We start from the raw sequence: 23713 nt of genomic DNA on the forward strand, positions 1-23713 counted from the left end.
TAGAGTTTAATGAAATGTAAACAATTACAAACATCGACTGACCCCTCAAGAGTTGTTAGTTGTTACACACAAAATTTACGTATTAAAGAAATATGAATCTTTAGTTTAATCAGACAATTTTATTGTGCCATCATGTGAGGAAGTTGTTAAATCGTCTTAACCCCTTATCTACTTCCGCTAATTAACGCTGATATAAATGTGAACTTTCAAACCCTTCGTTCCCGAGGTTTGACAGTCGTAGGTTCACAGACTACAACGATAGTAATTCGCGTTCGATTCCCCTTGGTGGACACAACGCATGACCAAATGTAGCGTTCTTCTAAAACAAACAAATACATAATCTCAATATTTGAACTGTTCCCGGACATGGCATGGTTATACACAAGACGTATAACAACAATTAATACTCGTTAGACGTCGCTCAAAAGTTAACATTAAAAATAATTACGTTGAACCAGTTTTCACGTTAACGATGGATTTTAATTTATTAAAGCACCATCCTTCCTCACATGTAGAACTCTCGAATATACGAACTTATCCACCATAAGGATACATTACAATATTTATTATGCAGATAAACCTTTATTTAGCGTTATCGCACAAACAATGCAAGACTATTTACATACTGTCGTCTCTAACTTCCAACTGTCACATTTGAGAGAAAGCAACTAGTCAACGTCACTTACCGCCAACTCTTGTGTTATATTTGTATGACAAAGTAGAACAGTGTGCTTTGATCCTCACATCCATAGTGCATTAACGAAACAGGAAAAATGAATCCTCGTTAAGCGTAGTAACCACTAGGTTACCCCAAGATCTTTCAGGTAAGTAATGATTATATTCGACTAATACCTGAAAGAGGACTTTACGATATTACATGCTTCCTGATGGCTCAGCGGTAAGCTTAAAGGCTGAAAACATTAAAGTTCAATCCCTGTGACGGGCATAACACTCGTAGCCCATTTATGTTTAAAAACAAAGTATTCTTATAGATCCGATATGCCATTGTAATACAATATTTGTGTTATAACTTTGTATTTTGTGAATTTTTACATAGAGAACGCAAGTCGATTATGTTACGGAAACGGAACGTGGGCAAATCGATCTGACTATTCGAATTGTAAACATTTATTAAGTGAAGATGAATTCCTAAAGGTAGGTTATTATACAGGATGTCTTTTTTAAAAGTAGTAATACATTTGTACTTTTTGATGTTTCTTTTCTTGTTTTCAACCCATATTTCTTGTTTTTTGTAAATGCTAAGAATAAATCTCACGTTTTATTGCATTTTCGGTTTATCTTAAACATTGTCTATGCAAGTTAAATGCATTTATTTAACTAGATTTTAGAAAAACATTAGAAAGGAGAGAGACGTCTTTAATTCAGAGTCTTCATCTGTGCATAACTTCGGTAAGTTAATTATATATTTAAAAACGGCTGGTATGAGTAGAGAAAGCAATAATAGAGGAGCAAACATCGTTTCGATATTCTGCGGTCATCGTCAGGTCCATACATACCAGCCGTTTTTAATTATATAATTTTCTCAACATGTAGGTTTTCTCATCATCACGGATCATTCAGTAAGTTAAGTTTTGAAGCTTGAAAAATTAACGTAGAAATGAAAACAAAACAAGTAGTTTACATAGTTAGTAAGTTTACTTGGTGCTCTAGATATTCAGTGTAGTTGGTAAACTATTTGGTTTGTTTTTGAATTTCGCGCAAAGCTGCACGTGATGCTCTCACGTTTGATGTGACGGGAATTCGAACCCGCGACCTTCGGATTACGAGTCGAGTGTTTTAATCATCTGGCCATGCCGGGTCCTGCTGTCTAGGAAAGTTTCAATCCAAATACTATAACAGGTTATTCACATTCCTGAAACCAGTTGTAGGAGCGTTATAATGTGACGGTCAATCCTATTATTCGTTGGTATAAGACTAGCCCAAGAGTTGACTGTGGGTGGTGATGACTAGCTGCCTTCCCTCTTGTGTTAGTTACACTGCTAAGATAGTGATGGCTAGCGCAGATAGCCCTCGTGTAGCTTTGTGCGAAATTCAAAACAAACCAAATCTAGACAACGGTATAAGTAACTGTTGATAGTCATGCATAGTATAAATAAAAATACAGCTTCGTTATATTCAAACTGTTGCACAGTTAGGGCGATTGTTTGATATAACGGCAAGTCGTTTTGATCATTATTTCAGTTAATGGCTGGTATACAATTTATTTCAATTATTGAAAACGTACGAGGGAAAATACCTACTATTTTTAATTTAAACATCAATAATACGTTTTTGATAATAAATTCCAATTAAGGTACACAGAGGACAGACAGTCTACGTTACGCCATCTTTAATTTTGAGCTGATAGACCATGTGAAGGCAAACAGTCGGTAGCACTTATCACCAACGTTTGTGCTACTCTTATTTCACCAAATAGTGTGATTTGACCATCACTGCAATATCAAACCCACACGGAACGACAATGAGAAATTGTCGACTTTACAGTCCGAGAATGCTAAACTTTCGGTGACAGCCGGCCCAAATAAGACACTGCAAAGTGTTTGCAATATGTTTATCTTCCTATACCTATGGAGAAAATCGAGTATAATTTTTTTTCTAAAGTTTCTAAAACTGTGATAGTAATTTCATTTTTCTTAAAATTATTGCTAGTAAGCTGTCCTCGAGTTATTTAAGATAATCATATCTTTCGTTTCGAATATTTTTTTTAGTAAAATAGAGGTTTTTAAACTTCTAGCTGTCGTTTTGCAAAAGAAAAAAAGTTATTTTCATACATTAGCTAAGTTTGTGTTTTTCTTATAACAAAGCCACATCGGGCTATCTGCTCAGCCCACCGAGGGGAATCGAACCGCTGATTTTAGTGTTGTAAATCCGGAGACATACCGCTGTACTAGAGGGGGACTGCATTAACTAAGACAGACTGAATAGTATAATGGCCAGTCGAAAGCAGTGTCTTAGAATTACCTATTCTAACGTGTAAAAGCTTATTCTTACAATTACTAAAAGAATCAAACTCGCATTATTTAAATATTTTATCTTTAGTTATGCCTTAAAACAATAAATTCCCTTACAAGTTAAAACAAGATGAACAGATTAAAACAGTTTTTTTTGTCCTCTAGTCAATTACTTTTTTGCTTTACGCAAAATCCAATTAAATAACAAAATTCTTACTCTTATATTTCAAAGATAGAAAATTCGGCGCCTGTCTTGTGGAAATAGGTTTTATCGGGGTACTTCCCACAGCAAATTCTAAGGCAATTGGGTTTATTGATTCCAGCCTGGCATTACATTACATTACAACGGGACGTCTGTTGAAGTTTCTTCGTCTTGCTTCTTTTCGTTCTTCTGTCATGTCATGTCATCGACATTGCAAGGACAATGTCATGCCACAGGCCCTGATTGCCCTCTCTAGGCCACCTTGATCCAATCGAACAACTCCATCCACATTTCTCTGAAACAACTACAACCTTAAATATCAATCGAGCGCCACAAAGACAAGTCAGAGCTGAAATAAAATCCAAATTCTCGAAAATCACAACAAACATTCTACCGCGAATACTCCAGTTGGGAAAGTTGACCTTCCTTTAAAACTAAACTACTGCCACGGAATTTTAGGTTGATTTTTCTTTTTTTTATTTCAAACGACTAAGATTCAGTGTTGAGTTTAGAAGCCGCTTTTTTAAAAAAAAAGTTCTGAAAGACTTTTCACAAATGTCGTAATGCTACAGATAGTAATTTTTCTTACAACTTCAGGTTACATTCAGGGTCTGAGAAATGTCGCTTGCGTCATATAAGAAAGGAAATTATGAAAAATCTTAATGGAAATTACGTAATAGTCCTTTGATTATAATTTCCTTTGGGCAAATGACATCGCATAAGTATCGCCCAAGTACACAAAATACGTCTAGAAATAACACTTAAAAATGCATCGTTAACTTAAATATAATTAAAGCTGTATAGCTTGTACTTTATAGATAAATAAATATATATCCTTAGAATGTTTTTGTACAAAATTCCTCCTTTCTATTTTTCGTTTTGTTATCGATGCACTGCTAATATCAACGTTGTTAGGAAATAACATTTTGAGTAACACGTACATTTTGTTCACGTCTAACGGCAAAAACTACAGCCAGTATGTAAGGCTACGATCATTAAATATTTTGTTTTCCAATTTTCATATGTGTCTGTACTATATACTTCTAGACATCTTTGGCTTTTATAACTTTTCAATTTTACCGAGAGTTTTATGGTTCTTTAAGGAGTCACATTCCTATCCGTTCTTGTGTTCAGTCATATTACTTTCTACATATATTTGAGGTTATGTGTTTAGTCACATTCCTTATAGACTTATCCCTAGAACTATTTGGCTCTGTGTTCAAACACGTTCCTTACCGTAATCGTATTTGCATGTTCAATAATATTTCTTACAGGCTTATCCGCACGTATAATCGTGGTTCTATGTTCGGTCATATTTATTATAAACTTATCCCTACAGGTACTCGTAGTTCTGTGTTCAATAAAATTCCCTACAGACTTATCTCATACAGATACTTACAGTTCTATTTTATTCACATTCTCTACAAGCTTATCTCCACAGGTGATCTATGGTTATTTATATGCTTATTTCTACATACGCACTCCTAGATGCTTATCTATTCACATTTCTCTCCTAATTTTTTTCTGCAGTTACTCTGCGATCCTGTATTTACTTATATCTCTTTATTGTAATCTATGTAGGTACTTTGGGACGTAAAAGAAGCAACAACTGTGTATTATGTCGGTTATGGAGTGTCATTGATTGCACTATTAGTTGCACTCAGTATATTCATTTATTTCAAGTAAGTGACCTCGAATACGAAAATAACTACACTAGGAGAGCTACAATACACTAGGGACAATTACATTAACTATAAAAGCATGCACTTCACATTCAAAGCTTATTCCTACCTATTACTATCAAATTATCTTGCTTCTATTCCAATACTATATTATTTAAACGAGAAACTTCACTAATAACTATTTATGATAGTTTTTGTAAAACATATTGCAAAAACATTTCGCAAACTCCTACCGAAGATTATAACTTATAAAGAATTTTCTCCTTAGATCTATAGTAACACATTTAACCTAATTCCGGCTGTCTTCTTCATCATTTTAATATTATTTAGTGATTAATCTTTCCTAGTTTTTATTAATTAGACATAATTTTCTTGAAAGTTATAGAAATTTCATATTGTTTCATTATTTATTTTACATTTTAATAAACATTCCTAAATGAAATGTGTTTACAAAGAAATAATAAGTGCACTTGATAAAAGTACTTGCTTTGTTTCTTTTTATCGTGTTTCACTTTTTTATTGAAGTTTATTCTCAAATCACGTACTTATAATATCGAGTATTTTTATAATAATTATCAAAATTTCAATTTTTAGTTATTCCTCTTATTAACGTAAAACAAATAGAGATTCCTCTCTTACATTGAATGTTTTCGGGTATTTCTTTTATGTTTATATTACCATTATAAGTTTTATGTAGTTTTTATTGGTTCTTTAATTAAGCTAACAGTAAATTTAATTTATTATCAAACTAAGTATTGACAAAGTTAGCGTTTGTTCCTATTAAAACAATTGGTAAAGGTGTAAATAATTACAAGTGGTTAATTTCTGTGCATCAACAGTAGAGTTCTTGTAATTATTTGAGAACATATATTATGAGCAGTAGCTGTGTCGTTGTTTTGTGTCACCCGCTTTTTCAAACTGTGTACTTTGTGAAATCATTTCAGTGACAATCTGTTCGGTTACAAAGGATTTTTGCAATGCTCGTTTGTAATTTACTGCTATTTTAAATCACTTAAGTAGTAATTTCAGTAAAACGTTAACATTAGTAATCTCCCATATCAATTTTACAGAGATCTTCGCTGTCTACGTAACACGATCCACACGAATCTTTTTATTACGTACATTCTGCTGGATTTGACGTGGATAGTGACAGCTAAACTTCAACTTCAAATCAACCCTACCGTAGCAGGAACCAAGGTGAGTAGTTATAGCAAGACTTGTTAGACGAAATTACATGAGAAGATTAAAGTTTTAATTTATCAGCGTAGTAACAAAGGCAGAGATGAGCCTTATTCGGTAGATTGAGTGGATTAAAGAAATTACAAAAAAAAAAGAAGACAAGAGAGAAAAAAAATCAACATATGTGGATCAGAAATACGACAGTGAAAGATTCGTAATATATTTTCCAATTCGTTTTTACTACATATCTTCTTTACTTTTGCTTCAGTAAAGACTGATTTAAGCAGCTCACGTTCTGCTTTAAAATTCCTTCTTTACATGTAGTTCTAGTGTAAGGAATATGTTATAAGTTCGATACATTTCGTGCTTCAAATAATTCGACATTTTTTTAAATGATCAAATACACAAACTTGAAGACAGCCTTGAGAATCAAAGAAGCGTATAAGAATATAAATGAATTCTCTTCCACTTTGATATTGGTTGTTGGGATTCTATGAACTAGAGAGGGGGAGCAGCATCATTTTGAACATAAATACAAAGTTACGCTAGCCATTATTAGCTTAGGACCTCTGTTCTTTAAGTTAAATATAAACCAAACATTTCTCGCTATTTTTTTCTCAAAATTATTCTCACTAGTAAGAAACTTTGAAAATCTCAACACATGCACTTCAAATGGAAATGAGTTAACTCTAGCATCATACTAACCCTGGCGGAGAATTTTTATTCACAAAACATCTTGGTTTTAACTGAATGAGCCAACATAGTTTTCAGTTTTAGTTGTTTTTGAAGATAAATATAAACGTTTCTAAATGTTTTACTGTTGTTATGAATGTCTATTGTTTTTGATGTTATGATTGTGTGATATGGAGGTGAATCATGTTTTCTTTCTCATTTAGTTATATAGGAAGATTATTTTTTTCGTTGTTTAGTAAGCACGAAGCTTTTAGTAAAAACACATGATCCGGAAAGTCTTTGAGATTTCCTTGTTCTATTTGCTTTGTTTTTTGTTCCATTTAACAGGTAATGTTTATTATACTACATAGGATATTGCAGTAACACATAACATCCATGTTGGAAGGATTAGCTTGTTGTGTTCTTTTCTGGCCGGGTTGACATTGTTTAAATGTACAGTCGACAAATCATGTGAGAAAATAATAGTCATGAGATAATTCTGTGGATTGTTCAAAGCAACTGAGCACATCTGTTGAATTCAGACGATCCTTCTTAGTTCAGTTCTATGAGGGGTTCTTTGAGTAAAGACTAGTTCAAGGTCATCATGTTTAATTTTATACCAACAGCTGTGGAGCTGAGCACATTCCAACAGAACCGACTTTGATTTTGTCTGTGCCAGTACATACACAACATTTTCTTTTTGTTTGTTTCATAGTAAAAATTGTATTTAACTACACTGAGTTTATCCATTCTTGTTATTAATTATACTAAACGTTTCGAAAATCAGTTTTACCTGAAAGTACCACAACTGATCTGTGGTACTAACAACGAAATCGTGAAAGTATTATGTATTCCGGTATTCAAATCGAGGCCCGAATAACATTATCTTCCAAAATATTTTTATTTAGTCTTTTTCTATAAGCAAACAATCTATGCAAAATATAAAAAGGGCGACATTGTGCAATAAACTTTATTTTAATATATAAGCAAAACAACTTTTACATTACGTAATTTTTCTAAAAAATAAAAAAGGATTTTAGTGTCCTGAGGATGGTAGCGGAAGCTACAGACACATGTAGAATCATTTTTAATTTTTTTTTTAAATTTTATTATGTAATTTAATCAATGTTTTGCCTATATTTTTAAATAAAGTAAACTGTCTTTAGTAGCCAAAATAAAAGATTTAAATTTTTAAAAATTCGAAACATCACGTTGTTAGTAAAACTTGTATAAAGTGTATACTGGTTATTATATGAAATATTATTATTTATGCGAGTTTCACCGCAAACATTTTAAATTATATTTCATACGTCTTTAAATATTTTTTTTATTTATAATACAGTAATTCGTATCGTGTAAAATTGTTGTATAATATTTTAAAACACTTTATTGGTTGTCAGACAATTTTTATTTATTTATGACTGCTTGTTTTCCCCCATTATTTTATCCTTTCAAACGTGCCTGTCAAGAATATTGATTACACTCCAAGTATATGAAGACATTTTATCAAATTAATCTCAGACGCTATTTAATTTCTGTTGTGCCTATTGGTGTATGGAAGGCGTATTAATACCAAAAATAAATAATCTTATAACACCAAAATTTTGTTTTTATTTAATTAAACAATCAACTTTCTGCCTTGCAGCTTCTTCTGGAGGGGTCACTGAAACACAAGTAATCCGAGAGTCTCGGGTTCGAGTCTCCTTCACACCAAACTTGCTCGCCCTTTCAGCCGTAGGGGCATTATAATGTAACGGTCAATCCCAATATTTGTTGGTAAAAGAGTAACCCAAGAGTTGGCGGCTGGTGGTGATGACTATCTGCCTTCCCTCTAGTCTTACACTGCTAAATTAGGGACGGCTAGCACATATAGCTCTCGAGTAGCTTTGTGCGAAATTCAAAAACAAACAAACAAAACAGTATATATTATTAGTTTGCTACAGTTGATATACTACAAACATCAGAAGTTATAACTGTAATTAACGTTTATTAATTGGAAACTTATGATTTTTGACCACGAAAGTTTATAAATTTCAAACATTAACATTACAAACTTTTTAACTTCAGCCGATTCACATCGGGCATTAGTATTTTTAAGCGAACATTATACAACATTAGTGGTGAAAAACTCGACGTCGGATCAGCGAAGAACTAGATAGCTCCATGTTAAGTGAATCAACTTAAAATTAATTCGCTCATTGTGAACCCTCAATAAAACATCAAGGAAGTTCCAGATCAGAGAAAAGATTCAATTTTGTTAGTTTGTAAAGTTTTGTACATAGACCATTATTTGTAATGACTACTTTTATAAATTGTATTGTTTGTATATTAAAATATATTTATATTTATGAAAGAAACTGTATGTATCAATATTGTTGGAAAGTCTCATGAATCAGACGCATATCGACACTTAGTTAACTTCTAAATTTAAGTTATCATTAACTCAGTTTCAAGCTATTTGAAATTGTAATACGTAACATTATACTAGTGTAATTGTTTATAATGACCAGAAATGGAGGACTAAAGTAATTATTTCCTCTGGCTATTAAGAGCTGAGCCAGAAGTTAAGAACTGTTGTAATTATTTCTAATGCTACTAAGAGGTAAGTAAGGAGTGATGAACTACTGTAGCTGATTTTTATTTTAAAATATTTCGTAAAGAAAATTTCATCTTTTTCCTGAGAGTACTAAGACTAACCAATTTGCATCGTTTTATTTGCAGGGGGCTTGTATTTTAACCATCTTCTTGACTTACTTAATGGGCACCAATTTCTTTTGGATGTTTGTTGAAGGCCTCTACTTGTATATTTTGGTGGTGAAGACCTTCTCTATTGATATATTTAAAATACATAGCTACTTTCTTGTTGGCTGGGGTAAGTATTTAGTTATTCTAATGAAGACAAATCAAGTTTAATTTGAAACTGCATGCAATGTTTGAAGTTTGACATTCTAAATATTTGTGAACGAAAATAGTTGTTCCCCCCTAATTCTCAAATTAGAATGAACAATGAGATTAAAAATAAATATAAATTTAACTAACTAAAACAAATTACGAGGCTTGATAGCAGCTTTTAAATTGTTTCCTTGAATCCTAATTTTTGTTTCTATAAATCGTATATCAATTTGCACCGTATGTGCATTTTAGTTTGTTTGTTTATCCACGATTTTCTCGAAAAGTTTTGGACCTAGCAGAGCTAAACATGGAAGGAAAATTTGGGGTGTCGATGGAGAGGGGACTTATCTATATGGAGCAGTCCCCAACAATAGGAGGTTAAAATGTTCTCAAAAGACAGCCTAGATATGACTGGTAGGTTGTTAGGACCGCTAACCTTGATGCTAGATTCAGCTATTCTGTGGTACCCGAGTATGTGCACCTTGTTTACTTCTGCTAGTATGAGAATGGGAGTACGAGGACAGTTATAAACGAGGGGCACATTCTCAGGTACCACCGAATAGCTGCAGAAATACTTGGAGTTAATAAAAAGAGCTTCATCAGTACATTTGGAACATGACAGGGCCTTTGAGGCTTTTTATGTTGAAATAAACAGTGCAAGTTGTATTATTTTTCACAATCGTGCTATTTTTCCAACCAATGTTAAACCTTCAAATCATATTTTCAAATTTTGGCATAATATATGTATATATACATATTCATAATTTTTAAAAAATGAATTACAAATTTACATTTTAAATAAGAACAACATTCCTTAATCCTTTGTATTTATCAAAAAGTTCAAACTTTAGTGTTTTGATGTATTTTTTAATTGGGCAGTAGTAACGCTGAGGTCATTTAATACAGACACGTCTTGCTTGAATATAAAAAAGGTAACAGCAAATTATTATTTTCAAATGTCTTACCTTATACTTTAGACTTTCATCCAGTGTCACGTTTGTTTGTTTTTCTTAATTTCGAGCAAAGCTACACAAGGGCTATCTACGTTAGCTGTCCCTAATTTAGAAGTATAAGACTAGAGGGAAGGTAGATGGTTAATACCACTCAACCCCAATTGTTGGGCTATCCTTTTACAAACGAATAATGAGATTGAACGTAGCATTGTAACTCCTCTACGGCTGAAAGAGCGAGTATGTTTGGTGTGACGGGAATTCGATCCGGGCCCCTCATATTACGAGTCGAGAGCCCAAGCCACCTGGCCATGCCAAGCCTTAGTGCTTCTAGTTTTGTGATTTAAAGCTCATCTTTGTAACGTAAACGCACGCTTTGCCTAAATGTGCGAAGTTTAAAATATTTACAATCTTTTTGTACTTATCTTTCTTGTTTTGTAAAACCAAAAAAAAAAAGTGAATTAATTCATATTTTCAACAAGGATTTATTCTGGCTGCGCGAAGTGAGTGGGAATTTTATCTGTGAAACGCACAGGTTATTCGCGCTTGAGAAACTGACAACGCATGATATATGATCACAATAACTCAAAATGAAAAAGATCTAGAAACCAAAACCTTTGCACACATAAGTGCACCTGATTATTATTACTTATTCACGCACGTGTGTGTGTGTGAATTTATGTTAGAATGCTGCATGATGTAACTGGAGACACGTATAATTGCTTAGCCTATGTTCAAAGGGCTTTTTCATTACATTAATACAATTTGTAATATTCACTTCACCAATACACGTAACAATCACAGTCGATATAAAGTTGTGGTGGACAGTTATATCGGAACTAATGTTTGATATGATTTGGTGGTATGATGCTATCAATAATCGATTGTTTTTGGAAAAGGTGTGTAACAGCCATTTCAAACGCAAAATATGTATACGATGAGGTCACAAACGTTTGTTTGGATCGCGGACTTAGAATTTTAGAGAGGAATGTATCGCTTCTTAGTCGCTTTGTCATAAACTAACGGACCCTGTTGGCGTGAACGAAAGTTGCATTTCTGTTTCTGAGTACACATGTTTAAGTAATATACAGTCATATGAAAAAATTAGGACACCCTATGAAAGCCTGTGTATTTTTTGTAACATTTTTGAAAATATAGATATTTAATCTCAATTTTAACAATACTAAGAGATTATAGGAATATAACTAAACAATTAAAACTGAAGAAAAGACTAAGAACTTCCGTAAATGTTATACTACAAAAATGCATATTCGAACTGAGGAAAAAGTTAGGACACCCTACCCCTAATAGCTAGTGTTTCCCTCTTTGGCAAAAATAACTGCAGTGAGACGATTCTTGTAGCCATCTACCAGTCTCTGACATCGGTCTGAAGAAATTTTGCCCCACTCCTCAATGCAGAATTTTCTCAGTTGCAAGATGTTTAAAGGGTTTCTTGCATGTACAGCCCGTTTCAAGTCACCCCACAGCATCTCAATGGGATTAAAATCTGGGCTTTGACTCGGCCATTCCAGGACTCTCCATTTCTTAGTTTAAAGCCAGTCCTTGGTGGATTTACTGGTATGTTTTGGGTCATTGTTGTGTTGCAGGGTCCAGTTTCGCTTCAGCTTTAATTTTCGTACAGATGGTCTCGCATGATCCTCAAGCACCCTCTGATACACAGTAGAATTCATGGTGGATTCTCTGATTGTGAGCTGTCCAGGTCCTGCTGCAGCAAAGGAGCCCCAAACCATGACACTTCCACCTTCATGCTTTTCAGTTGGTATGAGGTTCTTTTCTTGGAATGCTGTATTTGGTTTACGCCAAACATTTCCTCTGTTTTAGTGTCCAAATAATTGAATTTTGGACTCATCTGTGCAAAGAACATTATTCCAGGAGTCCTCGTCTTTGTCTACATTCTCTCTGGCAAACTTCAGTCTGGCCTTGATGTTTCTCTTAGAGAGCAAAGGTTTCCTCCTTGCACACCTCCCATGCAAGTTAAACTTGTGCAGTCTCTTTCTGATTGTAGAGGCATGCACTTTTACATCAACAGTAGCTAGAGCCTGCTGTAGGTCCCGTGATGACATTTTCGGGTTTTTGGAGTCCTATTTTAGCATCTTGCAGTCTGCTCTCGGGGCGAACTTGCTTGGACGACTGGACCTTGGTACGTTGGCAGTTGTTTTGAAAGCCCTCCACCTGTAGACTATTTTCCGGACAGTGGAATGGCCGATTTCAAAATCTTTTGAGATCTTTTTAAATCCCTTGCCAGACTTATAAAACTGCTACATTTTTCTTTCTGCAGACCTCAGTCAGCTCTTTTGCTCTCATTTTGAATTTATTTACAACAAAGAAAAACAGAACAAAAACGGCAAGACATTAAATATAAACAAGTGAAAAACAATATTTACAAACGGGAAAAAACAAAATATATATACAAACAATAAAAAAAACATTTAATGGATACAAACATGAATATTTACAAATGAAATAACAGTAAATATATATACAACATTAAAATATACAAACACACAAGAAGCAAGAGTGGAGGCAGAGCGGCTAAGAAGCCGATTTCAACCAGACCCCTCACCAACGCACAAAGGGCCGAGACGTCCGGCCGCCAGAGTTGGTAAAACATCCCAGAACCTAGGCGCTGGTAGTTCGCCTCAAGGCAGAGTAACAGCCGATACCTGGCTCTACCCAGTACCGAAAAGTACGACACCGGAGCCTGCTCGGAGACCAAATTGTTCTGAGCAAGTCAGATGACGTACTTAAAGATAGTAATTGCGTACTGAAAGGTAAAGGCCAGGTGGCTGGGAACAAGGACAGATACAGGATGGTCTCCGCTGAGAGGGACGGCACCAGGAAAAGGCCCGCAACCTTTTCAGAGATCTCCGCCGACGTCGGACAGAGAAACAACCTGTGCAAGACAGACTCCACCTGGGCGTGACACACTAGACACAACTCAGACAAGAGTTCCACAGGTAGGAGCGGTCCCTCACCGGCAGGATGTTATGCACCACGCGCCAGTTGAAAGCCTGGAGGTGGCGATCAACATTGCGTAGTGCAACGCGGCCCCAGACGACATCCCACGGAAGAGCAGGATGGTAGCGCTCAATCCTGTGGGTACAGGCAGGAACCAGCAGACGGTAGAGAGACCGGGAGTCCGTTGGTACCTCGGCAGACACGGCACGACACCTCCGTAACGCGGCAGCAGCAGCAACATACTAGGGTGGAGGGTCAAAACACAGGTGTCTGCAGGCTCAAAGGAATACCAAAGAGCCTGCGCCCTGTGCCAACCAAGAATCGCATGAGGTGGCAACAAGGGTGACCCCCCAAGGACAGACAACGAAAGGAGACAGACAGGAGAAGGGAAAGATACTGGGTTCAGACACATGGGATGCTCAGACCTCCCCTACGAGGCGGCAGAGTTAAGGAGTGACTCGACACCGCCTCAGGCTTGCCACCCCACAGGAAGGCATAGACAATGCATTCGATGGTCCGAGCTCGCAGTCATCCAGAGGAAGGATGGCCCCCAGGTACCAGACCAAGGGAAGAATCCTCCTCCACCCTATCAAACAGGTTGGCAGGGCATTAGCGGTAATCACGCACGGCCGAACCAACTCTCTGAACCACCCCCTCCCAAGGAGCCCCAGGGCCCGCGAGAAAACGAACCCTGAAGCAGGTGATCGGGAAGGGGGTCCAATCCAGACCAAACGGGGAGTCGGCAGACGAGGCCCATTTGCCAAAGCCCCTCGCACGAAACTTTGGGACATTTAGGTGGGCTGCGCTGGCCCGAGAGTAACGATGGACGATGGCCAGCGCCGAACCGAGGGATGTTAAGTTCTCGAGGAACAGGTTCACATCGTCTGCATGCGCGACATACGTCAGCCAGAGACCACGCACCGAGACCGAGTGGAACAGGTAAGAGCAGGCACTCGATAACCAACACAGTGTTAGGGGACAACAGGCAGCACTGACGAACCCCCTGCAAGATGGGAAAGGAGGGCGTCATGTACCTATTAACCAAGAGCCTGCTCGAAGCGGACGTGTACAAGGCCTTTCCGTAGCAGACAAAAACTGGAGGGAAGCCACACCTCTCCAGAACGAACTACAGAAAGCCGTGGTGAACTCGATCGAAAGCTTTGCTCTGATCGATGGACACAAAGACCGCAGGGATATCCCGTTCTGAGATGTAATGAAACAGGTCCCCGAGTAGCACCAGATTGTGTTGGATACTCCTGCCCCACACGCCACACTTCTGAGTGCAGTGGACCAAGGGAGGTATGACTGCACCTAAACGGGCATACAGGACCTTAGAGATGATCTTAGCATCCGCGTTCAGGAGAGAAATGGGGCACCACGAGGAAAGATCTTCAAACTACTTGGATCCTTACAGATAAGCGTAATTAGCCCATCCAGCGTTCTCGGTGGCAGAGACCCTGCAGCCAGACAGTCGTTAAAAAGTTGGATGAAGGAGGGTCCGACGACATGCCGCACGTAGCTGTAAAATTCCATCGGCAGAGCATCTGGCCCAGGACACTTACCAAGCGGCATGGACCGAATGGCCGACCGATACTCACCCAAGGAAAAGGTTTCACCAGTTGGTCGTGAAAAGAAGGATCGAGGGAGGGCAAAAACTGTGTAATGTCATCCCACAACACCACGGGCGAGGTGGAAAACAAACAGCAATAATAGGCGAGGCACGCGTCCAGAATGTTGGAGATGTAATATAACGAACGATCGTTCTCCAACACAAGACTGGAGATGTGGCGGGTCTTAGCCTTCTCCCGTGCCTTGCACAGTTGAGCCCTGGTGGCAGCACTGGGATCGAGCAACTCGATCAGACTAGAGACGCTCGCTGCTCGGAACAGCTTGGAATAATCCAAATCTATATCCTGATGCAGCGCCTCAATGTTCGAAAGGACCCAGCGATCCAACGGTCTGCCACGAAGCAAGGCAGCTAAGATATCCTGCTTGCCCAGCAAAGTCTAGCGGCGGGTTTTCGAAAGCTGCATGCCTGCTTGCCTCAGCAAACAGGTACAGGCTTACTTGAGACCCACCGACCAAGACCGAGTGACAGACTCGACAGAATAGAGTCCCCGAACAAGGGCAAGCAAAGCGTCTCCCACCCCATCCTCGGCAAGGAGGGAGACGTTGAGCCTCTACACACCGGGGCCCCAAAAAACAGGGATAAAATTCCCGAATGTGGCGAGAAACGCCCGATGGTCAGACACTGTAAACGAGACATCTCCAACCCGATGAACAGCAGCCCCGCTGAGGCTCTGCCATAGGCCAGGTGTCACATAGAACTGGCCAAGGTGACAAGAAACGCCCTGACTAGACCAGGTAGCCACAAAAGCAGACCCATGCAGTGCACGCCAGACATCACAAAAAGCGAAATCCGACAGCACCGCGCACAGAGACTGCATACACTGATCACCAGAAAGTTCACCACCCCAATCTTGTCGAGGGGAGGATCCAAAATACAGTTGAAGTCGCCCCCAAGGAAGATATCGGCCTGTGTAACCATGAATCTGTCCAAGCCCGAGAAGAAGGCAACCCGCTTCCTGGTCCAGACAGGTGCATAGACATTGACAAGCCGAATCCTACGACCCCCGTGACAACGTCAACGTACACCACCCGCCCCTCAGCATCGCTATGCGATGCGAGGATTGTCCCAAAAAAATGCGGGTGGAAAAGGATCCCCCCCCCCGCGAACGTCGCCAAACGACCACAAAGCACACAGGGTAACGAGAAGGAAACGAAAAATGGTCCCTCCGAGAAGCAAAATGGGTCCTCTGCAAGAAAATTGCGTCAACCGCAAAGCGGTTGAACAAGTAGAATGCGTAGAATTGCCTAGCAACGCTATGCATCCCCCGGATGTTAAGAATAAGGTAGGAAAAATGCATCAACCAATCAGAGGAGAGTACTCAGTGACGCTGCTGCTTCGACAAGGTCGATGGAGGCAGGGGGAGCATGTGGCCTCAAGAGGCCACCCGACCAAACTCCCTCTTCGCAGCAGCGGTCGCCGACATCCGACCACCGCCGCTGCACGCAAGGAACATCTGGACCGAGGTCCGGCAACATAACGGGGCTGCAAGGCCCCCGCACTTCCCCACTGTCCTTACTCAATCCGGAGAGACAGGGAAGACTGGGGAAGTCCAACATACTCGTGAAGGAGTTTGAAGACGGCAGCTCGTCCAATGTCGGGGTCTGCACCTCGGGGGAAGGGGCCGGAACAACCACCAACCCCAGAGCCAGCGCCGAGGGTCCCTCAGACCCCCCAGCAGTGGAAGCAGTGGAAATAACACAAACACCCGTAACGGGCACGATAAATCAGTGGCGAGCCGAAAAAAAATAAGGTGTGCTCCTGACTGTTGAAGTGAGACTCAGCACATCAAAATAAGTGTCTGAGGTTTAAATAGGGCAAGTCTCATTCACAATGCTAAGTAACGATCTTCTAATCATGTGCACCTGGTGTGATACACCTGTGTGTGAGTTGAGGTATGTAGGTATAAATGTGGGGGTGTCCTAACTTTTTCTTCAGTTAGAATATGCATTTTTGTCGAATTACATTTGACAGAAGATCTTGAAAAGTTTCTTCTTCAGTTTTAATTGTTTAATTATATTCCTATAATCTCTCAGTATTGTTACAATTGAGGTTACATATCCATTTATCCAAAATTGTTACATATATACATAGACTTTCATAGGGTGTCCTTATTTTTTCACATGACTGTAATCATTGTCTTTTAAAACCACGACATCTTGTAAAAAGAACAAATAATTTTTGACATGATATAACAACGAAGTTTCGGAATAGTCACATTGTCGATTAATAGAATTGAAAATCTTAGCAATATAAAACAACGAACATTTTTCCTCGTGTATCATCGTCTAGTTTTTCACATTTATCTTTGTCAAACATTCTTCTACATTAATATCTCCCTTACAAAAAAATAAGTCGAATCAGAATTTCCAATAGTAAGCTGATATTCTATTATAAACTAGTCATAAAATTATTTTTCTAATACTAACTGAAGAAAAAATATTATGATGAAAGATGATATTTTATTCGATCAACAAGCTTTCGATAAATAAATGTAAGGGTTTTATTCTTCATGTAAAGTTTAGGCGGCTTAGTGTGCTACATGTTAAGTAGAGGATAAAGTGATATGACTACTTTCATTTCTACTTTGTTCGGTTCCTTTTTTCAAGTTCAATATCCAGCCCTAGATAGCTTTTTATTTACCGATAAATACTTGTGCAAGTGCTGATTCACCAGCTGTTGTGAATGATAGTCAAGTTAACTGAAATAAAAATAAATCAATGTAATAAAATTATAAGCAGAATTAAGATAAAATAACTATTATTGTGTTATTAACTCTTAGCTAAAAATGTGATTTGTAAATGACTTAGATATAATAACAATAAGACGTTATTTGCATAATCTCATTCTCATAAACAATTGTTCACGCAACACGTAAATCACTACTATCCCTGTCATATCACGGTTAGTCTACAGAACGCTGGTATTGGCGAAAGACCTCGTTGGCACTAAATATGTCATATTTAGTGTAGTTGACACATTATAGCATATTATTATTTACTTTCACTTATGGGTTCTTAGAATTACACAGAAAGACATTAAAATGTTGCTGGACTAGTTATATCATACAACATGAGAGTCCCCCGATGGTACAGCAGTAAGTCTACGGATTTACAACGCTAAAATCAGGGGTTCGAAATCCCGCAGTGGTTTGTTTTGTTTGTTTTTGGAATTTCGCAAAAAGCTACTCGAGGGCTCTCTGTGCTAGCCGTCCCTAATTTAGGAGTGTAAAACTAGAGGGAAGGCAGCTAGTCATCACCACCCACCGCCAACTCTTGGGCTACTCTTTTACCAACGAATAGTGGGATTGACCGTCACAGTATAACGCCCCCCACAGCTGAAAGGGCGAGCATGTTTGGCGCGACTCGGGCGCGAACCCGCGACCCTCAGATTACGAAGCGCACGCCTTAACGCGCTAGGCCATGCCGGGCCTTCCTGCAGTGGACTCAGCAGATAGCACGATGTGGCTTTACTATAAGAACACACACACACAACGTTGTAGTTTGAAAAAAAACGTCAAAGTGAATGTGAGAATATTAATTCTACTAGCCAGTGGGTATGTCCCAGAAACGAAGATTGTTCTATTGGTACCAGTAATTGGAGTAAGAAACAAATTATACATTAACTTTTTTAAAATATCAGCAAGATACATATAAATGTAAGTTCATTTCCACTCAATATAGACAGATGTTTAGGGCGCTTGACAAGCAATGTGAGGGTTGCGAGTTTGAATTTACGTCTTTACAAATATGCTTGCCCTTTATGTTACAGTCTGCATCATTTGAATCGTCTTCTTTTGCTCCAAGATCAGTTTTTTTCCTTTGTGTAGAGTCGGTAGCAAGTCTTATAATAATTGATTTTAAAAGCTACAACAACTTCACTCACGCCGTTGGGATTATCCGATCGTTCTCTCACTATTCTAGTAGATGTCTTACATGAGTTACATCATCACGCCACACTATAAATTCCTTTCGTGTTCAACGTTCTTTTAGGTAGTACTTCGTTTTTCTTGAAACAGAAACTGCATCTCTTCTGATACATTCTTGTTTTTCTCTGACAGATGACTCAATACTCGATTTTTCTTGTTGGTTTCTCTTTCGACTTTATCTTATTCTTTTCAAACAATGACATCTAATGTCCCTTTCTCAAGGTTATACACTTCTGCATGACTTGTGGTAAACAATGCAATGGATCTGAACATATTGTAATATCTCTGTTGTTGCTACAATCTACTCGTGTTTTCTTATCTTTGCTGTTTTCATCAAAAAATTCTCGGAGCACATGTCCTTCAATGAAATAAAATTTTGTATTGAATCCTGTGTTGGAGCAGCGGCATTCTTGTAGGCCGCCAAAAATAGCCCATAAACAAATATGCTGAATTAGTTTTAATTCTAAATAAACAATAAACAACTAAAAATTATATTGAATTCATTAAATGATACATTATGTCTAAAGGTTTGTTTGTTTCTGTTGTAAATGTCGCGCAAAACTATACGCAAGCTATCTGTACTCGTCGTCCCTCATTTAGCAGTGTACAGAGGGAAGGCAGCTAGTCATCACCAATCACCTCCAACTTTGGAGCTACTCTTTTACCAACAAATAGTAGGATTGACCATTCCATTATAACGCCCCCACGGCTGAAAGGTCAAGCATGTTTGATGTGAGGGGGATTCGAACCCGTGACCCTCAGATTACGAGTCAAGCACCCTAACCACTTATCCATGATATCAAGAGATGTTATTGTTTTTACTAAGGTACTGTTTTTCAATCACTGTGCTAAAATTATAGGTTAGGGAGGGGCTTCAGATTTGTTCTTCACATCAAAAGATCCTCAGACTAAACGGTGTTTGAGAACCGTTCTTTTTAAGTGCTTCGCAGTAATATTTCACTTGTCTTCACCACGTTACCCATTTATTTGGTATTTGTAAGATAATACTCTGCGAACTGACAAGGACTGATATTTTTGAAATGTGTTTATAGTTTAACCCCACATCCCAACTTGTGTTAAAATGATAAAGTTAAAGAAGGCGGTAGTTATTTTAAAAGGATTTAGCGTTGTTTTAATTAATCATGAGCTTTATTAATAGAATTTATGCAAACATTTTTCTAAATAACTACAATATTAGAATAAACTTTTGAGGTAGAACGAAAAGCAACCAGAAATGATTAAGCGGACATGTTAAAACATGTTTTAAATAACAAGTAGTTGAAATGGGTCACGTGTGAAAGTGTTACAGCTATTAAAACTACTTTTAGGCTGAGTTTATTGACAAATAATTGGTTTTATTAAACAATTTTGGACATAAAAATAATTTATTTGTTTTTCTCTTTCCTCAATTTCATGCGTTGATACCAATAAAATCGCACGTAAGTAAAATGAAAACATGCTGACGTATCATGAAACGAAAGAAACTTTATTAAAAATTATACTGAATCACCTTTACCTTGTAGGTGACTCCCTGTGTTAACAAAAGTAACACGTTCATCACCACCCAGCTACTCACTGGCTGAATGGCAAATCTCAGGGGTTCAACGCTAAAAATCCAGTTTCGATATTCGTGATGGTTACAGAACAGATAGACTACAGTGCAGAGTTATACTTAACAATGACCAACCAGCAAAATTCTCACTCTTCACAAAAACAACAATAAACAAACAGAATGTTATCACTTAAAGACAACTCCAAGCTTAAATATCTACACAAAAACTAATCATAACGAAAGTTTAACTTATTACGATAATCTTCAATCGACGTCCAACACAAAATAAAATTTGTAACAGTTTGATTTCTGCAATGGGCCCAGTGAGACATCCAGAATCATGGATTACAGTGTTAACATCGTGTCCAATGTTTCGGTAGAAAATTCCCGAACATTGAGTAAATAAATGTTACAAACAATACACATAATTTTTTTTTCAAAAGTTAATTTTGAACTTCTGTAAAAAAACAAAAACAAACAAATTTCGTTCTTAGTATAGGCAGTTGATTCTTTTTATTGAAAGATTTCTGAACCTTACAGACAAATCAAGAATAGATGGACCGATAGAAGAAAAAGTTGCATTATTTTATTTATCTCTGTTAGAATTAATAGTGCCGTTGGAGTATAGGACTCAACTCATTGAAGTCACTACAATGCATGTGTTTATTTAAAATAAAAAAAATGTTAAGCTTTTTAAGTGCATATATTTTTTATTCTGTACGTCTGTTGAGTGAAGTTTTCACTTTTTGCCTATTTGAGACTTTAGAAACGAAAGTGAATACATTAGCCACACGTTTGTCTTTTGCTCATTTTGTTTTTTGAATTTTGCGCAAAGCTACTCGAGAGTTATCTGCGCTAGCCGTCCCAAATTTAGGGGTGTAAGACTAGAGGGAAGGCAGCTAGTCATCACCACCCACCGCCAACTCTTGGGCTACTCTTTTACCAACGAATAGTGGGATTGACCGTCACATTATAACGCCCCCATGACTGAAAAGGCGAGCATGTTTGGTGCAACGGGAATGCGAACCTGCGACCCTCAGATTACGAGTCGCACGCCTTAACCCACCTGGCCATGCCGGGCCGCCACACGTTTGTACCACAGTGTTCGTGAAATGAAAATTAACATTCAAATCCCACTTTTATAACATATAACTTGTAACGTGAAATAAAAATATTAGTCACAAAAGTGTAAAATATTGTCCTATGTTTTTGTTTTAGTTTTTACACGATTTTAAAGTAATTTTTCTCAATTCATACATGATACAACAAAGAAGAAATCTATAAATTATTATTATATAGAGTATTGAATGTAAAATAAATCGTACCAACTCTTATAACAAACAAAATGGGGTCTGTATGAATGTTTATTATGAACACTGATAAGTACTTCAAAAATAATAAGTATCCAGAGTATGTGTGTATGTCTTCTTATAGAGAAATCACATAGGGCTATCTGTTATATCCGACAAGTGTAGGCCCGGCATCGTCAGGTGGTTAGGGCACTCGACTTGTAATCCGAGTGTCGCGGGTTCCAATCCTCGTCACACCAAACATGCTCGCCCTTTCAGCCGTTAGGGCGTTATGATGTGACGGTGGGTGGTGATGACTAGCTACCTCCTGTCTAGTCTTACACTTCTTAATTAGAGAAAACTAGCGCGGATAGCCCTCGTGTAGCTTTGCGCGAAATTCAATCAACCAACGAGTGTAATCGAGCCTCTCATTTTTGCACTGTAATGCCGAGAACTTACAGATGTTTCACCGAGAGACGGCCAGAAAAAGCAAAATTATTGCAAAATTGAAAATAAAATAACAACTTAAACTAGTTCTTAGTATAATTTAGAGTTGATTATAATTACAACTGACCAACACGATCAAGTTCACACAATAACAACAGTTGTTGCTCCCGACTATATGAAGTGTCTCAACCACTACTGTGGCTGTGATATCCCAACTATCTTGTTTAGCCCTGGTAATAGGGAAGGCCTCGTCGGCACCACATATGTTATTTATATACTCTTCTTTAATTATATCCTTATGTTGTTATAGTTAAAAGTAAAATAAGACACTTTCAAATAGGTAAAACTTTTATTTTACTTTTAACTATAACAACATAAGGACATAATTAAAGAAGAGTTTATAAATAACATATCTGGTGCCGACTTTCAAGTAGGTAAAACTTTTATTAAAAACTCATACCGTTTCGCCACATATATAGATACTTTTCAGTATTGTATAGATATATATATATATATAGTTAGCCGTGTTATTCTAAGAGAAAAAAAATGTTTTATTAATCTTTCATTGTTGTTGATATTAAAAATTTAAGAGACATCATTCGTATAAAAAGATTTTTTTGTGATACTACTTCGAAAACATGAAAAATATGATAATTGACATCTCGTATTGCACTACGTCTTTATTCCTGTTACTAGTTGGGATTTATCTAGAAACACGTGGGTTTAGTATCAGGTTTTCACCCTTTCTCCCCAGCACCTCCGCTCCACACGTGGGCTTGTCTGCTCGAACTAGAACTAGGAGTTGAACCATCTACTTACCCAATTGACGTACGCAATATGTACAAGACAATAATATTTTTATATGTTATGATAAGTATTCTCGCTCCATACTGTTTGTTTTACAGATATTTGTTAAGTACGACTGTTTCAGTATTTATTAAATTTTAAATAGTTGTCGCACTGGGAATATTCCGTAGTTCGGCGTAGTCTTATGAACGTGGAATGTACATAATATGTGAACAATATTTATATTTATCTATTGTATATATTTTATACATTTTCTACAATATGAATAATAATTCTTAAAATGGCTAATAAAATATCTTTCAACCTTCAGTTTCTCATAAATGTCGACAGCTACGAGGAAAATAAGATTTTGAATATAATAATTAAAGTACTTATATATTTTTTCAATCCCAATTACAGTACCTTCAGAAACGTCAAAAACATCAAATTTTATCTAACCTTGACGATTATTAAGTTATCAAAGAAAATCACTGAAGTAGCACTGAAAGTTTTATTTATAATTGACATTGAAAATATGATTAATTGCTTGTTAAAT

The 23713-nt window shown here is 37.3% G+C and overlaps 1 protein-coding gene across 1 annotated transcript in view; it reads left to right on the plus strand.

The window, feature by feature from the left end:
• Positions 1–23713, plus strand: part of LOC143247910 (diuretic hormone receptor-like) — a 51208-nt gene that overhangs the window by 6444 nt on the left and 21051 nt on the right. Inside the window, exons 3-6 of the mRNA XM_076496459.1 lie at positions 1058–1155; positions 4756–4856; positions 5927–6053; positions 9429–9579. Coding sequence (XP_076352574.1) covers positions 1058–1155; positions 4756–4856; positions 5927–6053; positions 9429–9579 — 477 coding nt within the window. The remainder of the gene's footprint in view (positions 1–1057; positions 1156–4755; positions 4857–5926; positions 6054–9428; positions 9580–23713) is intronic.

Source organism: Tachypleus tridentatus, chromosome 3, assembly GCF_004210375.1.
Source record: "Tachypleus tridentatus isolate NWPU-2018 chromosome 3, ASM421037v1, whole genome shotgun sequence".
Taxonomy (NCBI): Eukaryota; Metazoa; Arthropoda; class Merostomata; order Xiphosura; family Limulidae; genus Tachypleus; species Tachypleus tridentatus.